We start from the raw sequence: 26,042 nt of genomic DNA, 5'->3' as shown, positions 1-26,042 counted from the left end.
ATCTATCGTGGAAGCATCATAGCGACATTATCTCCACCAAAGTTGCACGTGGAGTTGGCATCCTCAAAAGATTGAAGCATATTCTGCCGGAATGTACTCTGCACGATATATTTTGCTATAATCTACCCATATATCATACGGATGTTTAGTTTGGAGAAGCAATTTTATGTTAATTACAAGCTAAATGGCTTTCTCATAGTTTTGATCGGACGATTTCGCTAAAAAAAAGGGGGGGGGGGAAAGGAGGCCTAGTTACCTCCAAATGTTTGGTTACTTAAAAATACAACTAGATTTTTTTTTATTATATTTTTACAAACGTTTTTGTTAGTAATAAACATACGTACCTTACGAATTAGCTTATGTAACGAACTTATATATGTGTGTATTTTTATTACGTATATGAGGGAGTTTGCCCCCTCGTCAATACCTCGTTCTTTACACTAAAGCTTGAATTTTGTCCCAAATCTTTCAGAATGACCCTTGAATCACAAAGGCCGTAGAATAACTAATTGAAGTTACTAAAAATACTTTAGCGTAAAGAGCAAGGTATTGTGGAAGAGACAAACCCCCTTATTTAAGTAATATTTTATGCTCGTTTTAAGTTTTAATGTTGATCATTACTTCCATTTGAAAAAAAATATTTTCTCATTGTCTTTTTATAAATGATGCTAGAAAATCCTGCGACCCCTTCATGGAAATTCTCTTCCCTCATGAAAAATTCCTCCATGGAAAGATCCTCCCACGTAACCTGCCCCCCCGACCCACCCTAACCCCAACACAAAAAAGTCCCCCTGAAAACCTCTGTACACTTCATAATTAACAACTACTATGTGTAAACAATGGTCTAAGTTTATAAGTTGCCGCCCCTCCCCCGAGAACTGAGGTGGATTTAGTCATCCCCAAAGACATATTTATTAGATTTTTGACTGAGTTAAACAGAATGGTTATCTCAAAATTTTGATCCGGTGACCTTGGAGAAAACTGTGCGTTGGAGGGGGCCTCGGTGCCCTCCAGTTTTTCGGTCACTTAAAAAGGACACTAGAACTTTTAATTTACGTTAGAATGAACCCTCTTGCGACATTCTAGGACAACTAGGTCGATACAATCACCCCTGAGGAAAAAAACAACAAAGAAAAAACAAAAAATACGCACCCGTTATCTGTCTTCTGGCAAAAAATACAAAATTCCACCTTTTTTATGATAGGGGCTTGAAACTTCTACAGTAGGGTTCTCTGATACGCCGAATGCGATGGTGTGATTTTGGTTAAGATTCTATGACTTTTAGGGGGTGTTTCCCCCTATTTTCTAAAATAAGGCAAATTTTCTCAGGCTCGTAACTTTTGATGGGTAAGACTAAACTTGATGAAACTTATATATTTAAAATCAGCATTAAAATGCAATTCTTTTGATGTAACTATTTGTATCAAAACTTCGTTTTTTAGTGTTTTGGATACTATTGAGCCCCTTCGCTCCTTACTACAGTTCGTTACCACGAACTGTTTGAAAATGTAACTTGTACATGAATAAAAGTAATATAATCTACAATAACGTTGGAATAGAACTTACCGATGTCTCAGGTTTTCCCATCCTTTATTTGTTCTTATTTTTTTTCTGCCCATTGTGAAAATTCAAATGCTAAACTGTTATCTGACTTGTAACCAACCAAATTTCAATGGTCAGCTGTTACCAATTAGACATGTGAAAAAAATTTAAATTCCCTTTAAATCCGATCGTAATAAACAACAGTATTTAAATATTCTGGTACAACCCTCAAGAGAGCAATTAAGCCAATGAGAAAGGAGAAAATCTCGTTGCGTATTTCAATGCTATAGGAAATAGAATTTGCTTCAAACCTCGGAGAATCACCTTAAAACATATAAAACTGATGCTGGACTCTTTGGGCTCTCTTTAAGTTATCCGGCAACCCTTCTCCAGGTTCCAATTAAGACCACTTCGTAAATTTTCTTCTAAAAAATTAGGAGGATGATCCAAGATGCCTGGGAAATGATTCGACATCCCCAAAAGTTCTGGTTGGTTTTCTATCCAGTTAACTGAACGAAAACTTTGACAACAGTATTGATTAAAAGTTTTGGTTTTTGCCATAGAGTTAGTAGATTAATGGAGTTAGAAATCTTGAAGTTCACATGCTCTACTTGCTTTGAAAAAAAAAAATCGAAAACATTGGACTATGTGTGTGTGTGTGTGTGTTTTTTTTTTTTTTTTTTTTTTTTTTTTTTTTTTTTTTTTTTTTTTTTTTTTTTTTTTTTTTTTTTTTTTTTTTTTTTATTAGAGCCTGGAGATAAATGCTGGTTATTTCAGTAATGCATGCTTTAAAAAAAAGTTATGCAGAAACTAAATCCAGAAACAAAAATGAGTCAGAACAATAATGCTGCTCCAATATAAATTTTTGGACAGTATTTCCTTATGTTTAATTCCGATTTCCTACGTTTCCGGTTGATTAATTAAAAACAAATTACAAATTGTATTCTCAGAATTTAGATTATCGAAAAGAAATCAAATACCCTTTGCGACAAATAAGCTGATGATTAAAATAAACTAACTTGCCAGGTTGGTCATCTCGTAAAAGACTTTCAATAAAGAATTATATTAATTTGAATTATATTATATTAATTATATTAAAAATTAACTTTAATTATATTAAAATTATATTAATAAGAATTACATTAATTTGAAGTCCTGCAAGGTTTTTTCTGTGTTTTTTTTTCTAAGGACAAAAAAGAAGATGAAGGAAAAGCTGCCCTCTGTATAATTGTGTTCACTTTTTGGACAAAATTTGTTTAAGTTTATTAATAATGATAAAACTTAACAAAATACATACACACATATAATACACAAAAAACGAAGTCTTACAACTAAATCTTCTAGCCTGTTGATGGACTTGCAAAGGCAAGTGGGGCGTGCCAGGAATAAAAAAAATAATATTGTTAGTAAGCACAAATTAATTATACCACAAATACTAATAATAAAAAAGTAATCACTTGCTGAGTTGCTACAGGAATCATCGTAACGACCAATTCAATGAGCGCTGTTATACCGAGTTTAAAAAAAAAAACTGTTAACATTTTGACTGACGAATTCAGACGATTCGAACTGGACTTATAAGGAGTTTCAGAAACTCATATCCCTAGAGTAGGAAGCATGAAATTAGGTGATATAGAATTTGTTTACTCCGGCAGGAAGGATGGGGTACATAGACAGGGAGTAGGGCTCATGATGAATTAGGAAGGTGCTAAGTCTTATTTAGGCTGGGAAGATATTAATAATAGAATATTAATTGTTTATTTTATTACTAAAAAGTTCAGGGTATCAGTTATAGCAGTATATGCCTCTGTTGAACCGACTGACGAAGATACTAGTGACTCAGCTGAATTTTACTTAGAGTTGGAAGAGAAAATAGTCAGGGTCCCAGGTAAAAATCCATTAACCGCTAGAAGGTAATATATAGTGCTTTTAAAATATGCGCTCTTGAGTTTCATTAAAATATCTTCTTTTAGTTATAATTAAGACCCTATCCAGGGGGGATTAGGGGGTTTGAACCCCCTCCCTCTCGAAATGTTTGTCCGAATCGTAAAAACGTAACAAAATGAATATAAGCAAATTTTTGATGCCTTTTATAAATTTTTTTAACCTCTACCCCCCCCCCAAAAAAAAAAAAAATCTTGAACACGGCCCTGGTCATAATACCCACTTCATTCTAAGGAGTGTATTTGTCTTTTTTTTAACCAAAAAAGGACAAAGCGTGTTGTTTAGTGCAGCGAAGCGGTATAACACTTACTTTTTTTTAACGTGATTGATGATTTCACCTTTAGGTGCCTAAATGTCAATCACGAACCATTTAAGATAGCGATATGATGGGATCTATTACATGTTTTACTGATTGCCCTGGGATGTTCGCGTCAGATGTCAATATTCTATAATATATACTATATTATCGCAAATTTATTGATTTTTGTCAAATTCTTATTCCATATATCATATGTTACCATAACAGAGTTACCTTTTTTTGATTCTTTAATTTTATATATACATATATATTTGTTTTTTTGGCTTAAGCACAAAAATTTTGAGACTTAATCTATTATAACGGCAGAATGAAAAATTTTACTAATTGTAAATGAGATCTTTTATTTATTTTGAATTATATATATATATATATATATATATATATATATATATATATATATATATATATATATATATATATATATATATATATATATATATATATATATATATATATGTATATATATATATATATATATATATATATATATATATATATATATATATATATATATATATCGAACATGTGAGCGGGTCAAAAATGAAAATGATGAACAAAGACTTGCGCAGTTAGAAGACATGCGACACCGAGCATGTGAGTAAGTCAAAAATAAAAATGAAAAGCAAAGACACACGCGGTTAGATGACATGTGAGCGAATCAATGAAGATCAACTTGGACAGCGAGAATCAAATCTTGTCAAAATTGAAAATGATAGCGATGGTGATTAGGCTTTAGAGGGTAAGGTCGTCAATGCCTACTATACCTTCGTTATAAAACATAGGTTCGGCGATATGTATTTCATAATGACGAAATACAAGCCGAGGTAAAACGAACCAAACAAATTGAAAATAATAGCGATGATTATAGGTTCATCAATGCCTACCATACCTTTGGAGATCAAAAACCTGGACTGGATAAGTCGTTGGAAGAACAGTAAGTTTTGGTCCCACCACCTGAACAATTAAAAGAAACATAGGTTCGGCGACATGTCTTTCATAATGACAAAATACAAGCCGATGCAAAAGAAGAAGGTTTTGTCCCGCCACCTGAACAATTAAAAGAAGCGAAGTTCCGGCGATATGTCTTTCATAATGACAAAAGACAAGCCAAAACAGAAGTTGAAGGTCCAATAAAAAGAAACGTAATCTTACACGGGCACTTTTTAATTTATGGTGTGTTTCGACATCATGACATCAAAAAAAGGCTCAAATTATCTGTGTTTAGAAGACAAGCGACAGTGGGAATCCATATATAGAAGCCTGCCAAGTGCCCAGTGCCGGGACCCGGCGGCGAAGCCGCCGGGCTCCCGGTACTTTATATATACCCTCCACGTGTTTGATCAATAAAGACCCGTCTACCATTTTCTGCCGAAACTAGGTTATATATCAAATCCGAAATAGAAAAAGTGAAAAGGGAAAGAGTTAGTAACCTTAAAAATGTTTTTCTAAGGCATTAGTCTACTTCATTTTAGTCTTATTCGTGACTCTCGTCCAATCACAAATGGCCGGATTAAGAACCTGATTACACGCGCAATTAAGCGGAATTAAATCGGAGTTTTGGTCAAAGATGTCTTCAATCCGCGTTGACTGATTAATTGCAAGTGCTATAAGGTGAAACATGCCATTTGTTCTTTCGGTGGGCGTTCCTTATTCTAAATTTATAATTTCAGTTCGGCACGTTTTCTCGTTGTGCTGTAATTTATTCATTTTTGTTCATTACGGTAAAGAGTGCCTTATCAAAAGTAATCGCAAAACGGTTAGATTTCAAAACCAAATAATGGCAAATTAAAGTGAGAATAAGGGAGTTCTCCAAAATGGAATTGAAGGTTTATATCTGATGTTAATTCTTAAAGCATAATATCCAACGAGTGAATTTGAAATTTAAATTAATTAAATATATGAATAGGTTTATATCTGAGATTAATCCTTTAATTGTAATATTTATTATTAAATAATAAATTGTAATTATTATAGATTATAATATCTTAAGTATAAATGTCCTTATACTTCAGATAGTATTTTTTTATGATGTTCCGAAATAAAATTGACAACGTCTTGAATAATTCTATTTTTAGCCAACTGATTTGACAACAGACAAATTTTGCTGTTGAACTAGTGCTTCTTATGCTCAATGATTTCAACCTTCTGGGGTCCCTAACTTCAGTCAGCAGGTGATTTACTGAAAATATTAATAGGCTGGGAGAGGGAAATGAATTTTCCGAAAGTCGTGACCGAGCTGGGGGGTTTTTTCACGCTGGAGAATGGTAGTATGACAATATTCACAATAAAATAAAGTGCTGTTTTAAAGAAAAAATTTACAGATAAATGAATATATACGTATATACTTTATTGCTCGTTCCATAACATAAGATATCGTCATCCAAAGGAGTAGGAAAATCTATTAAACAATTCTTCTGTTGATTATATAGTATATCTTTCTCGACTTATTGAAACATCCTTTCACAACGTGCCTTCCTACTGAAAGTTGCACATTATCCTAATCTTAGTACTAAGAATTGCCATCTTATTCTTCTAAAGTTTTTGGCTAGAAGAAATAACGCCCTGGGTCTTGTATATTATACTTTATACATTTTTATATGTCTACTTTAACCATCACTATCCATACTAACAATGCTAACTAGGTAGCTGAAACTATCCCTATCGGTCAATTTTGTCATCAAAATTGAAAAATCCCTGGCACCCAGTCTCACAAGGAAAAGAGAGTTGTGAAAATTCTTACGCAAACAATTTTGGTGGTAATACATGTCTCAAAATTTTTCTGCCTGGATGTTTTGAGTCAAAACTCATTTGTATAGCTCTATACTACTTGTCTTCTTTAGATGACGATTATGATGATGACGAAGAGCTTGAAGATGACGTTGATCCAGACGACGACGCCTATGGTCTCACGTTTGGTCATCCAGATCCATCTATGGATACAAACAGGATTGAAGAAATTCCAGCAAAAGAGCCAAATTTAAATGCAGTGCCACTAAAACCTGCACTGAAGGTAAGATACTTATTCTCAATTTTTTTTCAAAATTGGGAAATGACGACTTCATGTCTGGACATATGAAATTGGATATTTATTTAGATACGTTACGAATGTTTATTGTTGTTTTCCTATCTTCTTATGCATTCTATTTACACAATAATTTTACTCATATGTTTTTTAAACATACTGCGAAAATTTTAAGAGAAACATGTATTTGTGAATATTCATTACGCATATTGCATAGATATTTATATATTTTAAATGAGCTGGTGAGAGGATGTATTTCCAGGGAGTGTTGATGTCAAATAATTGAGACTTAATTGCTGTACCTCCATTTTCCAGTTTTTCCATTTTTTTTCCATTTGGAATGGATCTTAGGACCAATCTTAAAAGCTATCGACTATGGTGAAAAACAAATTTCTTTTGTTTATTATACAGCTCCGCTCCTTTGTCAAACACAATAGGAAGTTCTTGGCTACATCGTTGGTTAGAACAGGGCAATCAACAGCCGAAACTAGGCCTCGTCAAAAAATAGTTTCGTTTGCCTACCTTTTACCTACTATTAACTAGTTTCGTATTAAATTGTTACTAATCTAAAGGTCAACTAGTATTTTTGAAACCATTTTTGGTACGAATTCAATAATGCTACATTTAAATTGTATATTTTGTGAGATTAAGCATAAGCAAATAAGATTGCATTGTTGAAAAGGGTGTAACCGTGGGGGATTACCCCCATCTTTTTTAAGGATTTAGACTTACCTCCGTGGTTTTATAGCGTTGCTAGAAAGTACATCTTTTTTGGGTGGAGCAACTCACATATCTCGTTTTTTTTAACTGACTATAAATTAATATAAATTAAATAACTTTGTTGCCTTACGGACGGCACAAACTTCTTTTTCTTCATTAAACAAGCATTCGGAAGTTGTGTACTTAATATTTAAATCTGTCTCATAAAGGACTCAGTTTTGTCTAGTGCCGAAGGCGGCATTTCGCACAAAACTATTTTGTATATATTTAGGTATATATTGTATACGTATATATATATATATATATATATATATACTAGCTGTTGGGGTGGCGCTTCGCGCCACCCCAACACCTAGTTGGTGGGGGCGCTTCGCGCCCCCCCCAAGCCCCCCCGCGCGCGTAAGTCGTTACGCGCCATATTAGTTACGCGCCATTGTAGTTGTGTCCCTATGTCCCACCTGTGAATATAGATATATATATATATATATATATATATATATATATATATATATATATATATATATATATATATATATATATATATATGTTTTTAACTACGTAAAACTTGCGAATATACAACATTCTTTGCTGTCCCATTGTCTGTGCATATAAATAGATTGTCAGATTTACCGACTCTTGAACATGCAACATATAATGGTCCATGGGAAAACAATCTGTATTCAGATCTATACCTCATGATTCTAATGATTGCCCTTGAGCTTTGTTGATGGTGATTGCTAATCGACCATTCCCTGAGTCGCCATCGTCATTTATATATCCCCCTGTGCACCCCGGCATCCCCTTTGTAGTTATGTCCCTGTGTCCCGGTCGTCATTTATATTCCCTGTGTCCCGGTCGTCATTTGTGTCCCGGTGTTCCAGTCTGTGATTTCTCTTTGAGTGTCCCGGGCGTCATTTATATTCCTTGTGTCCCGGTGTCCCGGTCGTCATTTATATCCCCCTGTGCCCCCCGGCGTCCCCATTGTAGTTGTGTCCCTGTGTCCCGGTCGTCATTTATATTCCTTGTGTCCCGGTCGTCATTTGTATCCTGGTGTCCCGGTCTGTATATACATTCGTTTTTTAGTTTTGTTTTTCTCCTTTATTTTTTTCCTTTTTTCTTTTTTTTCTTTTTTAGTTTATTTAGATTTTTAGATTTTTTAGTTTTTTTATTAGTTTTTAGTTTTTTTGTAGTTTTTACCATTTTTTTAGTTTTTTTAGTTTTTTTTTTTTTACTTATGTCCTGGTCGTCATTTATACTCCCTGTGTCCCGGTCGTCATTTGTGTCTCGGTGCTTTGTTGATTGCTAATTTATATTATATTTATATTTATATTTTTTATATTTATTAATATTTTTTTAGTTTTCTTTTTCTCTTATTTTTCAGTTTTTTCCTTTTTTTTAGTTTTTTCTTTTTTAGTTTTTAGTTTTTTTTTGTTTTTTACCTTTTTTTAGTTTTTTTAGTTTTTTAGCTTTTTTAGTTTTTTTATTAGTTTTTAGTTTTTTTTTAGTTTTGGCCTTTTTTTAGTTTTTTCAGTTTTTTTTAGTTTTTAGTTTTTTACCTTTTTTTAGTTTTTTTTAGTTTTTTAGCTTTTTTAGTTTTTTTTCTTTTTAGTTTTTTTGTAGTTTTTACCTTTTTTAGTTTTTCTTCTTCTTTTGTATTAGTGTGAAATAATTCAGACGTCATATGCGGACAAACACGACGTCACTCGACAGACAGACAGACAGACATAACCCACAAACAACTTATTTTTATATATATTTATTCATATTTTTTTAGTTTTCTTTTTCTCTTTTATTTTTCAGTTTTTTCCTTTTTTTTAGTTTTTTTCTTTTTTAGTTTTTAGTTTTTTTTAGTTTTTTACCTTTTTTTAGTTTTTTTTTAGTTTTTTTAGTTTTTTAGCTTTTTTAGTTTTTTATTAGTTTTTATTTTTTTTGTAGTTTTTGCCTTTTTTTATTTTTTTCAGTTTTTTTTTAGTTATTAGATTTTTACCTTTTTTTAGTTTTTTTTAGTTTTTTAGCTTTTTTAGTTTTTTTTCTTTTTAGTTTTTTTTGTAGTTTTTACCTTTTTTAGTTTTTTTCTTCTTTTGTATTAGTGTGAAATAATTCAGACGTCATATGCGGACAAACATGACGTCACCTGATCCATCCACAGATCCACACACAGACAACTTATTTTTATATATATAGATATATAAGAACAACCTTTCGGCAACTAGATATTTTATTATAATGGTTATTATAATAAAATGATTAAAATTTGCACCAGATATGTGATGAAAGCCTCTTTGTCTTTGGGCTTGGCGGGGAAGTTCACAAATATTCAAGCATTTTTGCAACTTTGATAATGACACTGTCCATATATCTCCACAATAATCTTTCGTCGTATGAACCGTTCCTATATTTGTTATTGCATTCACTTTGAATCTCCAATTCACATGTCTCTCTGTAATGTTGATTGTGAGCAATGTCTGTTGAAACATACCTCCTTTCACATTTTGATACACAACCACCTTCATAGTGATGACCGACCCATACCACTTTGTCTGTATTGTGAAGCGATTTATAATGTCCGCTTGCCCTTGTGTCAAGAAAATATTTTGGGGATCTTAAGGTCCTTTGAAAATAATACAAATCACAGGAGGTACCTTCTATACATTTTGTATTGTTGCTCCAAAAGTACACCTCCGAAAATGACAGAGATGTGAAACTGTTTGAAATAGAGTTGATCATTTCCGTTAGAGTTCTATGTTTTTTGGGTACTATAAGCTCATCAATATCTATCACTAACACATATTGGTAAATATTCATATTGCGAAAATAGCAATCATTAATTGGGACTATTTCATGTACCCATGCTCTAACTGTTGCATCAAACAATTCTTTCCTCATGAAATATGTGTTGGGTACGCGACCCGGGATTGTAATGGGTAGCATATCAATTGAACCCGATTCAGTATATTTCTCTAATAGCTGTTTTGTTTTTGGGTGGATATTGTATATATAAAAGGTCATTTTTGCTATTCCAAGTTCTTTGTTTATTTCAATCCACTCGGTGAGTTGTTTTGACATATCTGAATTGTATTGCAGTCCTTTAAGACAAACACTAACTCCACTCTTTTCGTTTGAATTTGCAGAATATATTTTAATGTTGTTTGAAATGCGGGAGCAGTTTGATTCTGCAATTGAAATGGATATAGGTATATTATCTCTCTTTGGAATGAGGCACGATATCACTACAGGAAATGTATATAGAGAGTGTTTCTTAGTATAGAAACTAGGCTTGCCATATAAATACGTTAATTTGATATCTGTTATTACTGGTGCACGGTTTATACTGAACCATAAATAACATTTTGTTGTCAATTGGTTAATTCTACCCACTGTCTCAGCTAAGACTCGAATTGTGGGGTATGTTCTGTTATCAAAATGAGCGCTAAATATGTAAATGGTTGTCGATTTTAAGTTGGCCACTTGCCAGTAGCTGTTATCAAATGAGATTGTATGAAATGTTGGAAAGTGGTTGCAATTCCTGACAAATCTTTTCATTTTGAAAGCTTCATACGGAAAGTAGGGATTTTCTCTTTCAAACATCTCCTGTTCTGTTCTCTTAGTACTTGAATTGGATGTTGGGTTTAATACATGTTGTTCTTTCTTTAAGATGAAACTGAGTAATGACAAAATAGTCATCAATATCAGAAGTTTACCCGGACAAAACTTGGTGCGATACATCTCTTTAACCTATAAAAAAGAAATCCTTTGAGTGTCAATGGTTTGTTTTGCTTAACTAAGTATCGTTTAAAGTATCGATAATTAAGTATCGGTAAAAGTATCGTTTGTCAGAATTTAGCTTTTGGTCCATGACAGCACACAAGAGAAAAAAAAATGGCAGAATTGCCTTTGAAAATTTCTGAGTCATTCCCCACAGCCCATCTTCTTGGAATGATGAGAGTATCTTATTTACATTGGGTTTTAAGGGAAGAAATCCTGTGAAAATTAAGGGTTCTGCTGAAATTTGCGCTAAAATTGATAGTTACATCAGAATTTAGTGGGGGTTTTTTACCTGTAACCGCGCGCAAGAGCAAATGCAAAATGTAAATGATTCTCTGTTAGGGACCTCTTGAGTTCTCCCTCATCCCATGTTATATGTTACATGAGGAATATTAGCTATTTTTGCAGTTCCTTTAGCTTTTTTTTGCTTAAAAATCTGGATGCAAATGGCTGAAACTCGAAATGAGTTATATTTTAGGAAGAAAATTAATTTTAAAAAAAAGTTATGGGTCGTATTTGGCTATGCTGATTTTTCTCGCAATCCCCACACATTGTTTGGCTCCAGCAACTATCATTTAACGCTATTTGACTTCTAAGGCGTGCTAAGGGACGTTTTCAGGGGGGGGGGCCTCAAGGCCCGACCCCCTTGAAAACTCGAGTTTCCTGTATTTCTGGACAGCTCCTGTCCAAATTGCCAAATAAATGTTGTCTTCTACTCTCTCCCATCTCCCTTGAAAAAAATATTGCGCATGTGCCTATTCGTACTGGTGATTAATTTCAACCTTGTTAATTTCTAGAGGTGTTAATGGAGGTTTAAGGTAGCGTTAAATTATAATTGTTGTGTTGCATTTGGCCATGGTGGTTTTCTGGCAATCCTCACGCACCCCTTTTGGCTCAAGCAGCTGTACTTCCTTGAGTATGTCAGCAACGGCGTGTTCGGGGAGGTATGCAGAGGGGGAGGGGGGTAGGGTTCGAGACCTGCCCCCTTGAAATTCCATTCAAATTGTCAAAGTTCCTATTCAAATTGTCAAATAAAGTTTGTCTTCTACTACCCTCGCCCCCTCGAAAAAAATCAGTCGCACTTGCATGTTCGTGCAGGTTATTCATTTCAACCTTGTTAATTTCTAGAGTTGCTATGGAAGTTTTCAGTAATGTTTTTTTATCTCTTTCTTAGTATTAAGGGTGGTTTATGAACTGGTATATTAATCAGTTTTGTAAGTATTTTGTAACTACTCATCACGTCCCAACCTCAAATTTCCGACCTATTGGGACTTCGCGTCGGACTGATGATTCGTTACAATGTTGTTTATTTCCATTGGGACTTTCCGCTCTTATCTTGAAGGATGAGCTACTTTCCATAATAATGCTGTCATCATTCTTGTTTCCGGTGACTGAGATGGTTTATATCCCGGAGCTTCCATGCTTTTCTCCCTCGAGAACAACTGATGACTTTGCGCTTTCTACAGCTATTGATTTTTCCTCTTTGACTGTTGTTTTTGCCCTTTATTTGTCCATGTCTAATAGTCTGTTTTCTTTTGGTTTTGTTAGAAAACGGGTTATTTGAGGCAGAACCAATAAATTTCAAAAAAGGATTCTGGGATTGATATTTTTTTTCTTTGGAAATTCACCATGGATTTTCAATGCAAGTGGAGTTATAGTTGAGTTGATTCCATGATGCATGAAGTAATGTAATAAGAGTTTGGCTCGTAATTCTTCTAAAAGCGGTTTGGGAACCGTAGTTGTTTTTGCAGTTTTCCCCGGGGGGAAATCTTTACGCTAAATTATTTTTAGTACTTTCAAAGAGCTATTTATTCTAATTAAACGACCTTTGTGATTCAGGGGTCATTTTTAAAGAATTGGTACAAAATTCGAACTTTAGCTTAAAGAGCGAGGTATTGACGAGAGGGCGAAATCCCTCATATACGTTAATTTCTTTCCGTTTTAAGTTTTAATGTTGCTTCTTACTTTCAGTTAAAAAACTAGTTCTTTTATTCAATGCCAAAATCAATATAAATTTTCCCTTTTTTTTCATGAAGTTTCCCATTTCCAAAAAATTCTTGTTGCTGATCTTTAATAGAATTTCTTCAAGACGACTTATTTTGAAACTCAAGACCTTTACTTGTACCAAAATCTAGTATTTTGACGTTTAAAATTATGCTTTGCGTTTTTTTTTTCCTTTCTCTCTCCTTTTCTTTTTCTTTTTTTTATTGTAAGATTTTATTCATCATGAAATATACATACGGTATTACATTTTACTATTCTCCCAAAGGGCCTTTGACCTGTAAAGAAGGGGGAAGATGAACGAGTAACATTATCGACTAAATAAGATTGGTTTTGATTTATATTTTCCGGTGCCAAATTTGTTGGCTTCACATAGTCCTTCTTCAACTTCTGGATTAATTGAGCAGTCCCTCTGCACCTTTGACAGCAGGGATCTTTAGACTGCACATTTACCAAGTTTTCTTCCGATGCCAGATTTGTTGGCTTTACATAGTCCTTCTTCAACTCCTGGATTAATTAAGCAGTCCCTCTGCACCTTTGACAGCAGGGATCCCTAGTCTGCTCCTTTACCATGTTTTCTTAAAAATATTAGTAGTGTTAAGAGAATTCTAGGTCTCTTGACTTCTGGGTCACTTTAGTTGTTGGTATCGTCGTCTCCTAGAAGGCTCTATCCAGCATAGGCAAGCATTCAAACATAATGTGCTTCCGAATCGACTGTGCAAAAGATCTTTAACTTCCTTTATGGTGCGTCCAGACTACCAGCTTTCTGGAAAAATGGAACGGAAATTTTCCTTTCCCATTTTCCTTTTTCGGTTCGGAAGAGTATTTTTAAGAACCGAGATCCAAGAAATTCCTCAAAAAAATCCAGAAGACTTGTACAAATACCTAAATGCCTGAATGAAAAAGTTGGCCCCTAGAAGAACTCAAAAATCCACATTTTAGGGGGAATCCCTAGAATAAAAACTCTTAAGGTACCCGCGTCGCCGTAAGGAAGGAACCTAGCAACTGGTCAAAGAAAAACTTGGATATCTACTATTCAAGTTCAACCTGGAGTCACTTGGCGGGTTTAAGAAGTATGGCAGACGGTGGGTCTAGAGTGGTTGTCGATCATCAAGCCATCAACTGTGGATAGACCCTTTCTAGAGCCAAGTTTGTCACCACGATGAGCCAAGGGCTTGCAACGTTAAATAAGTACAATTAGTAGTAAACCTTGGCAATTTCAGCCCCCTTGATAAAAAGCCTGTTGTGCACTTTTTTCTATGAAGAAAGAAAGAAAAAGAAATTAAGAAAATTGTCTATTGTTCTGATGTGTTTAATAGAGTCTATTGATTGTAAAGCAATATCAGATTGATTAGGTTTTTTCTTTGTATTGACGCTCAACCGCAATCAACACGTATTCTTTAATTAATCCGAATGATTTATTTTGAAAGAATGGCCAGAATAGTGTATTTGTAACTAATTTCATGTACAAACTGACAAAAGCAAGCTTTGCGGAGGAAAAGAACTCATATCGTATAAGGCAGAAACCTTTTTCACAGCTTAGGCCGAATCGTTGTATTCACTTCAACTTATGGATGGTTTCCTTGAGATAAGTATCCAACTGCACTTATAGTCACAGCTTCAACCCTTAAATGGGGGGGGGGCGAGGGGTTAACAACTTTTACTAAGGAGGGGGAGTGAGAAATGTGAAAATGGTTGTTTTTGGGCTCAATTACATCCCCTCTGCTTGTGCATGTCTATAATACATTATTGTTTCCATTACCCTAACTTTCATTTAAAGAATGATGTGGATATTTCATTTGCTAAAACAAAAAGAAAAAGAATTACAATTAGATTCAATTAGATTAAAGGTTATGTATATTCAAATTGCTTTATTAATTGCATTATTCAAAGACTATGTAAATACGCCTAAATCCCTGATTCCGATCATCTCTTATGAAGTCCCTACGTCCCTTGTTAATCATTTTTGAAAACATTCTTTTTTTGAAGAAAAAGGAATGAGAAATTAGGTAAATACAATGAGAATGATAATGAGAATGTTATATAATAGAATGTAAGAATAAATGAAACTTAGAGAATGAGAATGTAAGAATAAATGAAACTTAGAGAATGAGAATGTAAGAATAAATATGATAAGAATAAGAACCATAAGTTAATATAAATAAGAAGAATTGGTTGATATTCCTTTCATCTGCACTTGTTGGCTCATTAGAAAAATTCATAGTATTCCACAGTATAGAGAATTTAGATTTTGAGTTTTTTTGTTTTGTTTTTTTCAAAGAAGCCCTTGGTTTTGTTTTTCAAGACTTTGTTCCAAGAAGTAAAAAATATATAGAAACTATGGCAGAACAACAAAAAGGAAGATTACAGGACCTGCCCTGCTTTTATTTTTATTTTTCGGCTTCGTTCTAACTCAGTTTGTTCCAGGTGTCTCGTTTTGTTCTTATTAAGAATAAAAAATTACGCTTACGCTTACAATTTGTCTAGTGCTTACGCTATGGATTTTTTTTCTTTTTGTTATTCCAGATTCGGAATTTTGTTCTTTCCAATTGTAAAAATGAGAGTCCATGCTTTCGGACTTTCATTTTCATTTGCTTTTCTAAGAAGTAAAAATAGCATAAAAAGTATGATAGAAAGCAAAAAAGAACTGTGCAGGAATTACACTCTGTGGAAAATGTTTCCTTTTATTCTTGGTTCAGTCTTTACTCTTTTTAAGGGTAAGAATGAAAGTTCGTACTATCGGACTTACATTTGCTTTTCTAAGAAGTAAAAACAACATAGAAAGTATGATGGAAAGCAAAAGAGAACAGTGAAGTACTTACACTCTAAGGACATTTTTCCTTTATTTTTGTTTCGGTGTTTCATTCTTTATAAGGGTAAGAATGAAAGTTCATGTTTTTGGACTTTCATTTGCTTTTCTAAGAAGTAAGAACAACATAGAAAGTATGATGAAAACAAAAAAGAACAGTGCATTACTTAAACTGTATGGAATTTTTTTTTCTTTATTCTTGGTTCGAACTTTTACTCTTTCAAAGGTTAAGAATGAAATTTCAATCTTTCGGAATTTCATTTGCTTTTTTAAAAAGTGAAAATAATGTAGATAGTATGATAGAAAACGAAAAAGAACAGTGCAGTACTTACACTGAATGAAAAATTTTTCTTTTATTCTCAGTTCAGAATTTTATTCTATCCAAGTGTAAGAATGGAAGTTGAAGCTTTCGGAAGAAGAAGTGTTTTTCTAAGAAATGGAAACAGTATAGAAAGTATGATGAAAAATAAAAAAGAACAGTGCAGTACTTACACTCTATAATAAAATTGCGTCTTAATCAATCCTGTCTTGAATAAAGTTGTCTTCCCTGTTGCGGGTTTTATTAAACTGAACCTCTGGTCAAATAAAAAAAAAAAGGTTTTTGAAGATGTGCAGTGTTCTGGAAAGGTTTTGTCGTCTTTAAGACTCGGACCTTTTTCAGAGAGAGATTGCCAAAATTTGTACGTCTTTTGGAGCCAAAAAGATACAAATTTTTACAAATCTACAAAACTATAGAAAATTCAGTGAATTTGTACATTTATTTTTCAGTTTTTGTATTTTGATGCCGAAATTTGCTTTTGGAAATACTTTGGATCAATTTTGGTAGGTGAGATATTGATCAGTGAGACGGTAGTCTATAAATTTGTCTTGGGGAAACAATGTTTGAAACAATGGTTTTCTGTAAGAAAAAAAATTCTTTTCCCTAACTGTTGTCGTGTTTGAATCATCACATCATATATGTTTGAAAACAACTATAGTATATTAGCTGTTGGGGTGGCGCTTCGCGCCATCCCAACACCTAGTTGGTGGGGCGCTTCGCGCCCCCCCCAAGCCCCCCCGCGCGCGTAAGTCGTTACGCGCCATATTAGTTACGCGCCATTGTAGTTGTGTCCCTGTGTCCCACCTGTGAATAGAGATAGATATAAATATATGTTTTTAACTACGTAAAACATGCGAATATACATCATTCTTCGCTGTCCCATTGTCTGTGCATATAAATAGATTGTCAGGTTTACTGACTCTTGAACATGCAACATATAATTGTCCATGGGAAAAACAATCCGTATTCAGATCTATACCTCATTATTCTAATGATGTGTCCCTGTGTCCCGGTCGTCATTTATATTCCCTGTGTCCCGGTCGTCATTTGTGTCCTGGTGTCCCAGTTTGTAATTTCTCTTTGAGTGTCCCGGTTGTCATTTATATTCCCTGTGTCCCGGTGTCCCGGTCGTCATTTGTGTCCCGGTGTCCCGGTCTGTAATTTCTATTCGAACAATCCTTGTGTCCCGGTCGTCATTTATATATCCCGCCTGTGCCCCCGGCGTTCCCGTTGTAGTTGTGTCCCTGTGTCCCGGTCGTCATTTATATTCCCTGTGTCCCAGTCGTGATTTGTGTCCGGGTGTCCCAGTCTGTAATTTCTCTCTGAGGTTCCCGGTCGTCACTTATATTCCCTCTGTCTCGGTCGTCATTTGTGTCCCCGTCTGTAATTTCTCTTTGAGTGTTTTTTCTTTTTAGTTTTTTTTTTGTTTTTTACCTTTTTTCTTTTTTCAGTTTTCTTTTTCTTCTTTATTTTTCAGCGTCACAATGAAGTACTTATCGACGAACCTTTGTTTTTTTAACTTAAATCTGGTAGGCATTGATGACCTTATCCAAGTCAAAATCCCAAACATCATCGCTATCATTTTCAGTTTTGATATGTTTTGACTCTCGCTGTCCAGGTGGATTTTCATCTAACTGCGCGGTTTTGCGTTCTTTAGCCGCAAGCCTGTTTTCTTGCTTTTCTTGTGATTCCCCGGCACGCTTTCTTTTCTTACTTTCTCTATCAGCTGCAAGCCTGTTTTCTTGCTGTTCTTGTGATTCCTCGGAACGCTTTCTTTTCTTATTTTCTCTATCAGCAGCAAGTTTTTTGGCATAAACTCTTTGAGCAGCTTCCTCGGCTGTTGCCATTGTAGGTTCTTCAGTCATTTTACAATTAAACATTTTTCCGTGAACAAATGTCTTAAATACCGTTAATGACGTCACCGTCATAGCAAAAATGACGACAACTAACTTCATGACGTCAGTCGACACAGAAACATGACGTCACCTGACACACAGACAGACAGACAACTTATTTTTATATATATAGATTAGTTGCGATTTTTTTTTTTTTTTTTTTTTTTTTTTTTTTTTTTTTTTTTTTTTTTTTTTTTTTTTTTTTTTTGCATGGTGTTTGTATTTTTTTCTATCTTTTTGTTTTATTTCCTAGTACGTGTAAACTGAATAGTGTAGGGTTTTTTTTCATTGTTAAGAGCTTTTTTGATGTCGATACAACATTTTTGGACTTCTATTAATGTATGTGTAAAAAGAATATTTCTCAACGTTCACTGTCTTAACTCAAAGTGTTAACCGTTATTATATTTTCATTTCTTTTGAATCATAAATAGAAAGTCAGTGGGGATAAGAAACTATTTGTAGTACATTTATATATATATATATATATATATATATATATATATATATATATATATATATATATATATATATATATATATATATATATATATATATATATATATGTATATATATGGCACTTTTTTCCTTTTTATTACGGTTTGGTATCAATTATGTAAAGCCTAGTATTTATTCTAATAGTTTAAACTATTATAAGGTATGCAGCAGCAAATAATTTTATTTGCTATAATTTTTTTTAGTATTATTATAATTATGATTGAATTATTGTATTTTAAAATTAGTAAGTTGTAAAATTATTGTGCCATTTATATGTCGTTCAAGAAAGTAGAGCATTTTATGTATGACTTTTACGTTCTGTAGATAAAGTTGAATGGAACAGCTGGAAATAAGATTCTTATTTCTTGATTAAATTTTATTTAATCATAAAGAGACTTCGTCACAATTGATAAAAACTATCCAACGCCAAATAATACTTTTATTATGTACATTTGTAATTAGGCGTTAAGCGCCAAATAACTATTTAAAAACTTGAAATTCTTTTCTCCTTGTTTTGTATTATAGAAAAAGTTGAATGGAACAGCAGCACATAAGAATATTTTAAATTCTCAGACGAATACTCCAACGCCATCTCAAGAATCTAAAGCCATTACTGGAAGGGATGGAAACACGTCTAGGTAAGTTTTTGTTTTTATTGCCATGGCGAAACTTATGTTAAAGAACTAAATGAATATTTAGCCGCCAAACTACTAACGCCGTAATCATTTGGTTGGCTAATACACAAAATACTCCTTTCTCTATTCAGCTTTCTTTTGTCCTGCAGGAATTCAGGAGGCTGAAACTGAACTGAGGAACTTCCAAATAGTCAATCTGGGAGGGATTATAAGGAAACTTTTAGAATATGAGCTCAGGAATGCGCAGCTGGTGCCTCTTGAATGCCACAGAAGACGGAAACATAAATGCTGCTTGGCAAAATTGGAGAGATTATTTCAATTGGAGAGACTACTTGTGTGGACCAAATATCTTAGAATTGTTATGTTTTAACCCGCCACTACTTATAATTTATAATGTTCTAACTATCTAATGGCGACCTAATCCGATTATTGCGTTGACCTCCTTTGGACTCTCTTGGGACGTCTTATATCCTCTTGGGTAGCGTAACATCCTAGACACATTGTCTTTCTAATGGATAGCGCATTTTTGAAAACCAAAGGCCGTTGGTAAAACTGAGTATTGAGGGTTGACAGATACCTAGCTGCCTTACTAGGGGCCTTTCTGCCCCCTCGTGAATGGAATAACGTAAGATGTCTAGCATCTTTAATTTTAGCGCCCTACGTCTTTAATAATATGTACCTTTTTGACACACAAGCTGACAACTGAGAGGTGTAGCCTGGTCAAAGAGGAGTTACTCTTTGCGTAACTCGGATTCTGTAGTAGCTAACGAGAGAAGAAATATTTTATGCATAGAGGTTTATTCCACTTGTAATCTTGCACTTCCAATATAGCACTCGAGGAGGCAAGCCTATAATAAATAATTAATTGATTAAATGATTAAAGTTAATGGTTTAAATTGAGTCAAAGCTAAATTACAGTAATAAACTAAATGAATAAATAAACACTAAATTAATAAATTACGTGAGTAAAATCGATTAATTAAAATCAGCAATAATTAATGCCTCCAAACGAAGGAAGTAAAGGGCACCGATAGCACTCGAGGAGGCAAGCTTATAATCTAATAATTAATTGATTAAATCATTAAAATTAATTGTTACAATTGAGTCAAAGTTAAATTACAACTAAAAACTAAATTAATAAAAGTTAAATTAATAAATTATCTGAGTAAAATCAATTAATTAAAATCAGTAATAGACCATTAAATCAGCAATAACAAAAGCAACCAAACGAAGCGAAGCAAAGGGCACCGATTAATGCTATATTATCTCCTTGCAAAAATTAGGGTTCTTAAGCTCTTTTTCTTTTTTGGCACTGCTCCGGTCAGCAGTACATAGTTCAGTGGCCACTTAGCAGCCATACTGAATTCTTTTATACTTCAAGCCATACTCAAAAGGAGTTTATGGTTTTTAAATCGTAAATATTTTAACAACTCTTCAATTTGAGTGGGAAAATGTCTTAAAAAATTATTGTAAAGGAATTGGGAACTTTATTGGAGGGAGTAGAGACTGAAATCGGAACAGAGTGAGCTGCTAGGGGAGTTCGCACTATTGTGTTTGCCTCAGATGGCGTTGTGCTGTGATTAGTTGTCAATAGTAGAACAATAAACGTGTGAACAGTAATTTGTAGGATTGAAATAAACTTGAACAAAATTAATTTCATTAACACATGAGATGAAATTAGTTTAATTAGGTCAAATGAATTTTTTTTTTTTTTTTTTCAGAGAAGTAACGCGATAGTACTCTGATAAAGAAAAAAACGGAGTTAACATTGATTGTTTTTGTAAATTCGTTTTAAATTCTGCTGTTAAAACTGCACCTAAAATTACAGTCGACTCTTAATTTTTTTTCAGATTTTCTTTGTTTTGAATTTTTCAAAAGAAAGGATCAAATAAACCTACAACTACTATACTCGCTAGCAGAACAGTGTTTTTTTTTTTTTTTGAAGTGAGCTCACCGTTTTTTTTTAAGTGACTTCTAAATCTAAAAATCTAAGACAACAACACTACAGTACCTTACAGGAGAAAGCCTAAGACCCTTCTGCACATGACCAAGGATATTAAAAAGCAGCTGAATAAAAAAAGAAGAAGATAAATTCTGCTGTTAAAATTGTGCCCAAAATGACACATGAGTCTTGTTTTTCTTTCAAATTTTTAGATGGCGTAGTTATTTCAAAGAACGTATTTTTCATCAGGAGCTAGGTTTTTTTTATTAAAAATAGAGATAGCAACAAAATAAAAAAGAATTAACTTAAAAAATTAAATAATTATAACTAATGCTGTATTAATAAGTAATGTATCATAAAAGTGAATTCAATAAAAATAGTAATTGTATAAAATACAAATATTGATTTTCTGTTCCAACCTTCCGATCTGTTTCTTCTAATCTACCTTATCTCTCTTTCTCCAAAAAAATAAGCTCTTCTGAATAAATTCATTCTTATATGCCTTTTTTGTTATGAAAGGCTAACTTGTTTCTTTTAAACTTTACTTGCTAGCAAATTCGACCTGACTTAGTTTTTTTTGTTACTCAATAAACGGACTATTTAATCACAATAAAGAGCATATTAACATAAAGAAAAGAAACGTATATATATATATATATATATATATATATATATATATATATATATATATATATATATATATATATATATATATATATATATATATATATATATATATATATATATATATATGCGTGTGTCTGTATGTTTTGTATACATAAATATTCCATGCTTAGCCTCATCTATAAATACCGTTTGTATTCAGCCTACCCTTGATCCTGCTCAAGCCCCTTGCAAAGAAAATGGACATATATTCAGACAGGTGCGCAAGGTTTGTTTGTTATTTGTAAGTTGTGAACTTTTTCGAGATATATTTAGTTTATGGTTAATTTGTTTATTTTTTGCCGTTTTTTAGAATCCCTCCCCCCCCCTCGTTCAAAAATACTGTACTTCCCTGAAATAAATTCCTACTTGCACACGTTACCTATGTCTTCCTCTGAAGAGTAGTAAATCTTTTACTGTATTTATTTTGACAGTAATTTACTATGCTTTTCCTCCTTTTCCTGCTGCAGAAGACACTCTTTAAGGATTAAATTCAGGTAATTATACAGCCTCACTTCTGTTTATGTTTATATTCTAAGCACAGATTGGAGTGTAGATCGGACCCCCCTGTTCCATCCCTTTTTGCCCAAAGTATAGATTAGTTTTTCTAAACGTCCGTATTTTGCATTGTATATTTAACGTCCGAAGTGCATTGCCTTTGCAAGACAAATCATCTTTGTTTATTCGTGTCTTTGATTGTTTTTTATTTACGATGAAAAACAGCTTAATTAACACTGGGAGGTATTACATTTATTATTTGTAAGCGACTCTGTAAATACCTATAAATGCTTTTGTGGTGGCACTGTGCCTATCAAAGTACCACAATGCCACGAACACTCAAGTCTTGTATTCTTTAATATATTTCAGTTCCACTGTCTTACCAATAATCATAGGCTAAAACTTTGAGGTGTTGGCTGCATAAACAGCTCTTTGCATGCTTCTTATGCGCCCGGTCTCCACAAGATCCATAAAAATTAATTTCGAGTAGCCCTACTTAAGTATGAAAAATGTTACTTCAAGTGTCCTCAACCTTCTCCTAAAAATAAAACTTCTTCTTTTGCTTTTAGTCTTGTCCTAGCCCGAAACCTGCTAGAATATCTGGCCTTAAGTTTTCTATGGTTTTCCATGTTTTCTTGGCATTTTTTTTTGTGAAATAATGAGGCAGAATTATTAGTTTGACTGGCAAAATTAGTTTAATGTCTACTCTCAGTTTCTAAAAAAACACAATTATGAAGTTTAAAAGAAATGCCAGGGAACACCAAACGCTAGACGGTGTTCGATGACTTTTTTGATACTAGTGTCTTTTTTCTGTTTCAACACTAGCACTCATACTCTTTAGGGTAAGTCGTCTGATTTTTAACGCTTAGTCAACCCTCCCTTTACATTAGTGTAAAGAGAGTTCTAGTGCTAGTGTTTCAACATTAGCACCCATTTTTAACGCTTAGTCAACCCTCCATTTACATTATTGTAAAGGGAGTGCTAGTGCTAGTGTTTCAAAACAAGCACTCATACTCTGGGGTTAAGTCATCTGATTTTTAACGCTTAGTCAACCCTCCCTTTACATTAGTGTAAAGAGAGTTCTAGTGCTAGTGTTTCAACATTAGCACCCATTTTTAACGCTTAGTCAACCCTCCCTGTACATTAGTGTAAAGAGAGTGCTAGTGCTAGTGTTTTAAAACAAGCACTCATACTCTAGGGTTAAGTCATCTTATTTTTAACGCTTAGTCAACCCTCCCTTTACATTAGTGTAAAGAGAGTTCTAGTGCTAGTGTTTCAACACTAGCACCCATTTTTAACGTTTAGTCAACCCTACATTTACGTTATTGTAAAGAGGGTGCTAGTGCTAGTGTTTCAAAACAAGCACTCATACTCTAGGGTTAAGTCATCGGATTTTTAACGCTTGGTCAACCCTCCCTTTACATTAGTGTAAAGAGAGTTCTGGTGCTAGTGTTTCGACACTAGCACCCAGTTTTAACGCTTAGTCAACCCTCCATTTACATTATTGTAAAGGGAGTGCTAGTGGTAGTGTTTCAAAACAAGCACTCATACTCTAGGGTTAAGTCATCTGATTTTTAACGCTTAGTCAACCCTCCCTTTACATTAGTGTAAAGAGAGTTCTAGTGCTAGTGTTTCAACACTAGCACCCATTTTTAACGTTTAGTCAACCCTACATTTACGTTATTGTAAAGGGAGTGCTAGTGCTAGTGTTTCAAAATAAGCACTCATACTCTAGGGTAAGTCATCTGATTTTTAACGCTTAGTCAACCCTCCCTTTACATTAGTGTAAAGAGAGTTCTGGTGCTAGTGTTTCGACACTAGCACCCATTTTTAACGCTTAGTCAACCCTCCATTTACATTATTGTAAAGGGAGTGCTAGTGGTAGTGTTTCAAAACAAGCACTCATACTCTAGGGTTAAGTCATCTGATTTTTAACGCTTAGTCAACCCTCCCTTTACATTAGTGTAAAGAGAGTTCTAGTGCTAGTGTTTCCACACTAGCACCCATTTTTAACGCTTAGTCAACCCTCCATTTACATTATTGTAAAGGGAGTGCTAGTGCTAGTGTTTCAAAACAAGCACTCATACTCTAGGGTAAGTCATCTGATTTTTAACGCTTAGTCAACCTTTCCATTTACTATTTTTGTGATTAACTGCAATCAGTAATAATATGTGTGCTTAGCGAGGGAGCTACATTTACTTATTTCCTTATTGTCTTTGGACGGGAATTCCTTAATATCCTTTGCTCAATAAGCATTAACAAAACAATAGGAAGGAGATTTAGAAGGAGACAAGGTCCTTATATGGAAATGTTATTGTTAGTATTAAGGCAATAATGCTTAGTTAAGTAAAAAAGTAAAAATATAAAAAGGATAGGTGTGAAGGGAATCTTGCATCAGTTCCTGTAAGATATGACCCAGCTGTTCAACTTCTTTCTTTTTACCAAAGGAAATCTCGATTTGGCTTTGGACCGATTTTTATTGTAGTCCCCCGTTTCTTCATCGTAATCCGTTTTTTAAATTACTTATGATATAGTTTAACTTCATACCAAATAATGAAAAAAATTCATTAGCCTTAAAGCAATTATTTTTATTTTTTTAGACCCTAAATTAAGTAGTTTATTGTAGGCAGTGATGATAACGACGAAAAAAGGGATGAATAGAAATCAAACCATATATTACCAATGAAGTGGTGTGTAGTCAATGTCACCGTTAGTGACATATGTATAAAACAGTTCCCATAAATTAGTCCTCAATTTCCTCGTCATCATCACTCATTGCATCATCCAATCATTGCATCAGCATTGTCATTGCATCAGCATCCAAAATAATTCCAATAAATTATTCTTCAATTTTCTCGTCATCATCAGTCATTGCATAAACCTTTGATATAGTTATATAGTTTATGGTATGCAATGGCTTTTTTTATTTTTTGTCACAAAAAAATCGTTTTTTAATGTTAAATCGTAAAATTTCCCTTTGATCATTTGACTTACCAAAAGAAAAAAAAATTAACTCATGGTGATCATGATGAAAAGGGGGACTGATAGGAATTTCTGTTCCAATTGGTAACTCAGTTCTGATTCTCCTTAAAAGTCTATGTTGTTGATCGCGTGGATTAATGACAGAATTTTTGTAGCTTGTCATAATGGTGAGGAAAAGGGCGAATATTTGGAAGTAGTCTATATTGAGGTACTTTAACCAGAATAGGGTAAAATATAAGTTACATCAAAGTTTGTTCTGTATAATCCCAGCTGGTGGATTGTTCCTAGCTTAGCAAAATATTATAGGCTCTTTTTTGAACCTCCTTCACTGTATACAGAATTTAACAAAAGAAAATATAACGAAGACAGGTATAATGTTTTAAAGAAAGCAGTGGACGAAACCAAAAAAGAAAAAAAGCAACAAATATTTCGACTACATGTCCGGTAGCCTTAATAAATGAAACAAACAAATGAATTAAGTTAGACCAAAC

At 33.5% G+C, this 26,042-nt stretch overlaps 2 protein-coding genes across 7 annotated transcripts in view; one reads left to right on the top strand and one right to left on the bottom strand.

Moving 5' to 3' along the window:
- Positions 1 to 26,042, top strand: part of LOC136034377 (phosphatase and actin regulator 4-like) — a 205,137-nt gene that overhangs the window by 154,122 nt on the left and 24,973 nt on the right. For 5 of the 6 annotated variants that reach the window (XM_065715525.1, XM_065715523.1, XM_065715522.1 and 2 more), the window contains 2 exons: positions 6,646 to 6,815; positions 19,357 to 19,469. In XM_065715525.1, coding sequence (XP_065571597.1) covers positions 6,646 to 6,815; positions 19,357 to 19,469 — 283 coding nt within the window. The remainder of the gene's footprint in view (positions 1 to 6,645; positions 6,816 to 19,356; positions 19,470 to 26,042) is intronic. The other variant, XM_065715524.1, reaches the window with a different exon arrangement.
- LOC136034378 (uncharacterized) lies at positions 8,797 to 16,678 on the bottom strand. The gene is made up of 2 exons (XM_065715526.1): positions 16,615 to 16,678; positions 8,797 to 11,282 (listed from the first exon to the last, which is right to left on the bottom strand). Exon 2 carries the CDS (start codon positions 11,271 to 11,273, stop codon positions 9,855 to 9,857), a length of 1,419 nt encoding a protein of 472 aa, XP_065571598.1. The 5' UTR covers positions 11,274 to 11,282; positions 16,615 to 16,678; the 3' UTR covers positions 8,797 to 9,854.

Source organism: Artemia franciscana, chromosome 13, assembly GCF_032884065.1.
Source record: "Artemia franciscana chromosome 13, ASM3288406v1, whole genome shotgun sequence".
Lineage (NCBI taxonomy): Eukaryota > Metazoa > Arthropoda > Branchiopoda > Anostraca > Artemiidae > Artemia > Artemia franciscana.
This window is presented reverse-complemented; position numbering and strand designations above follow the sequence as displayed.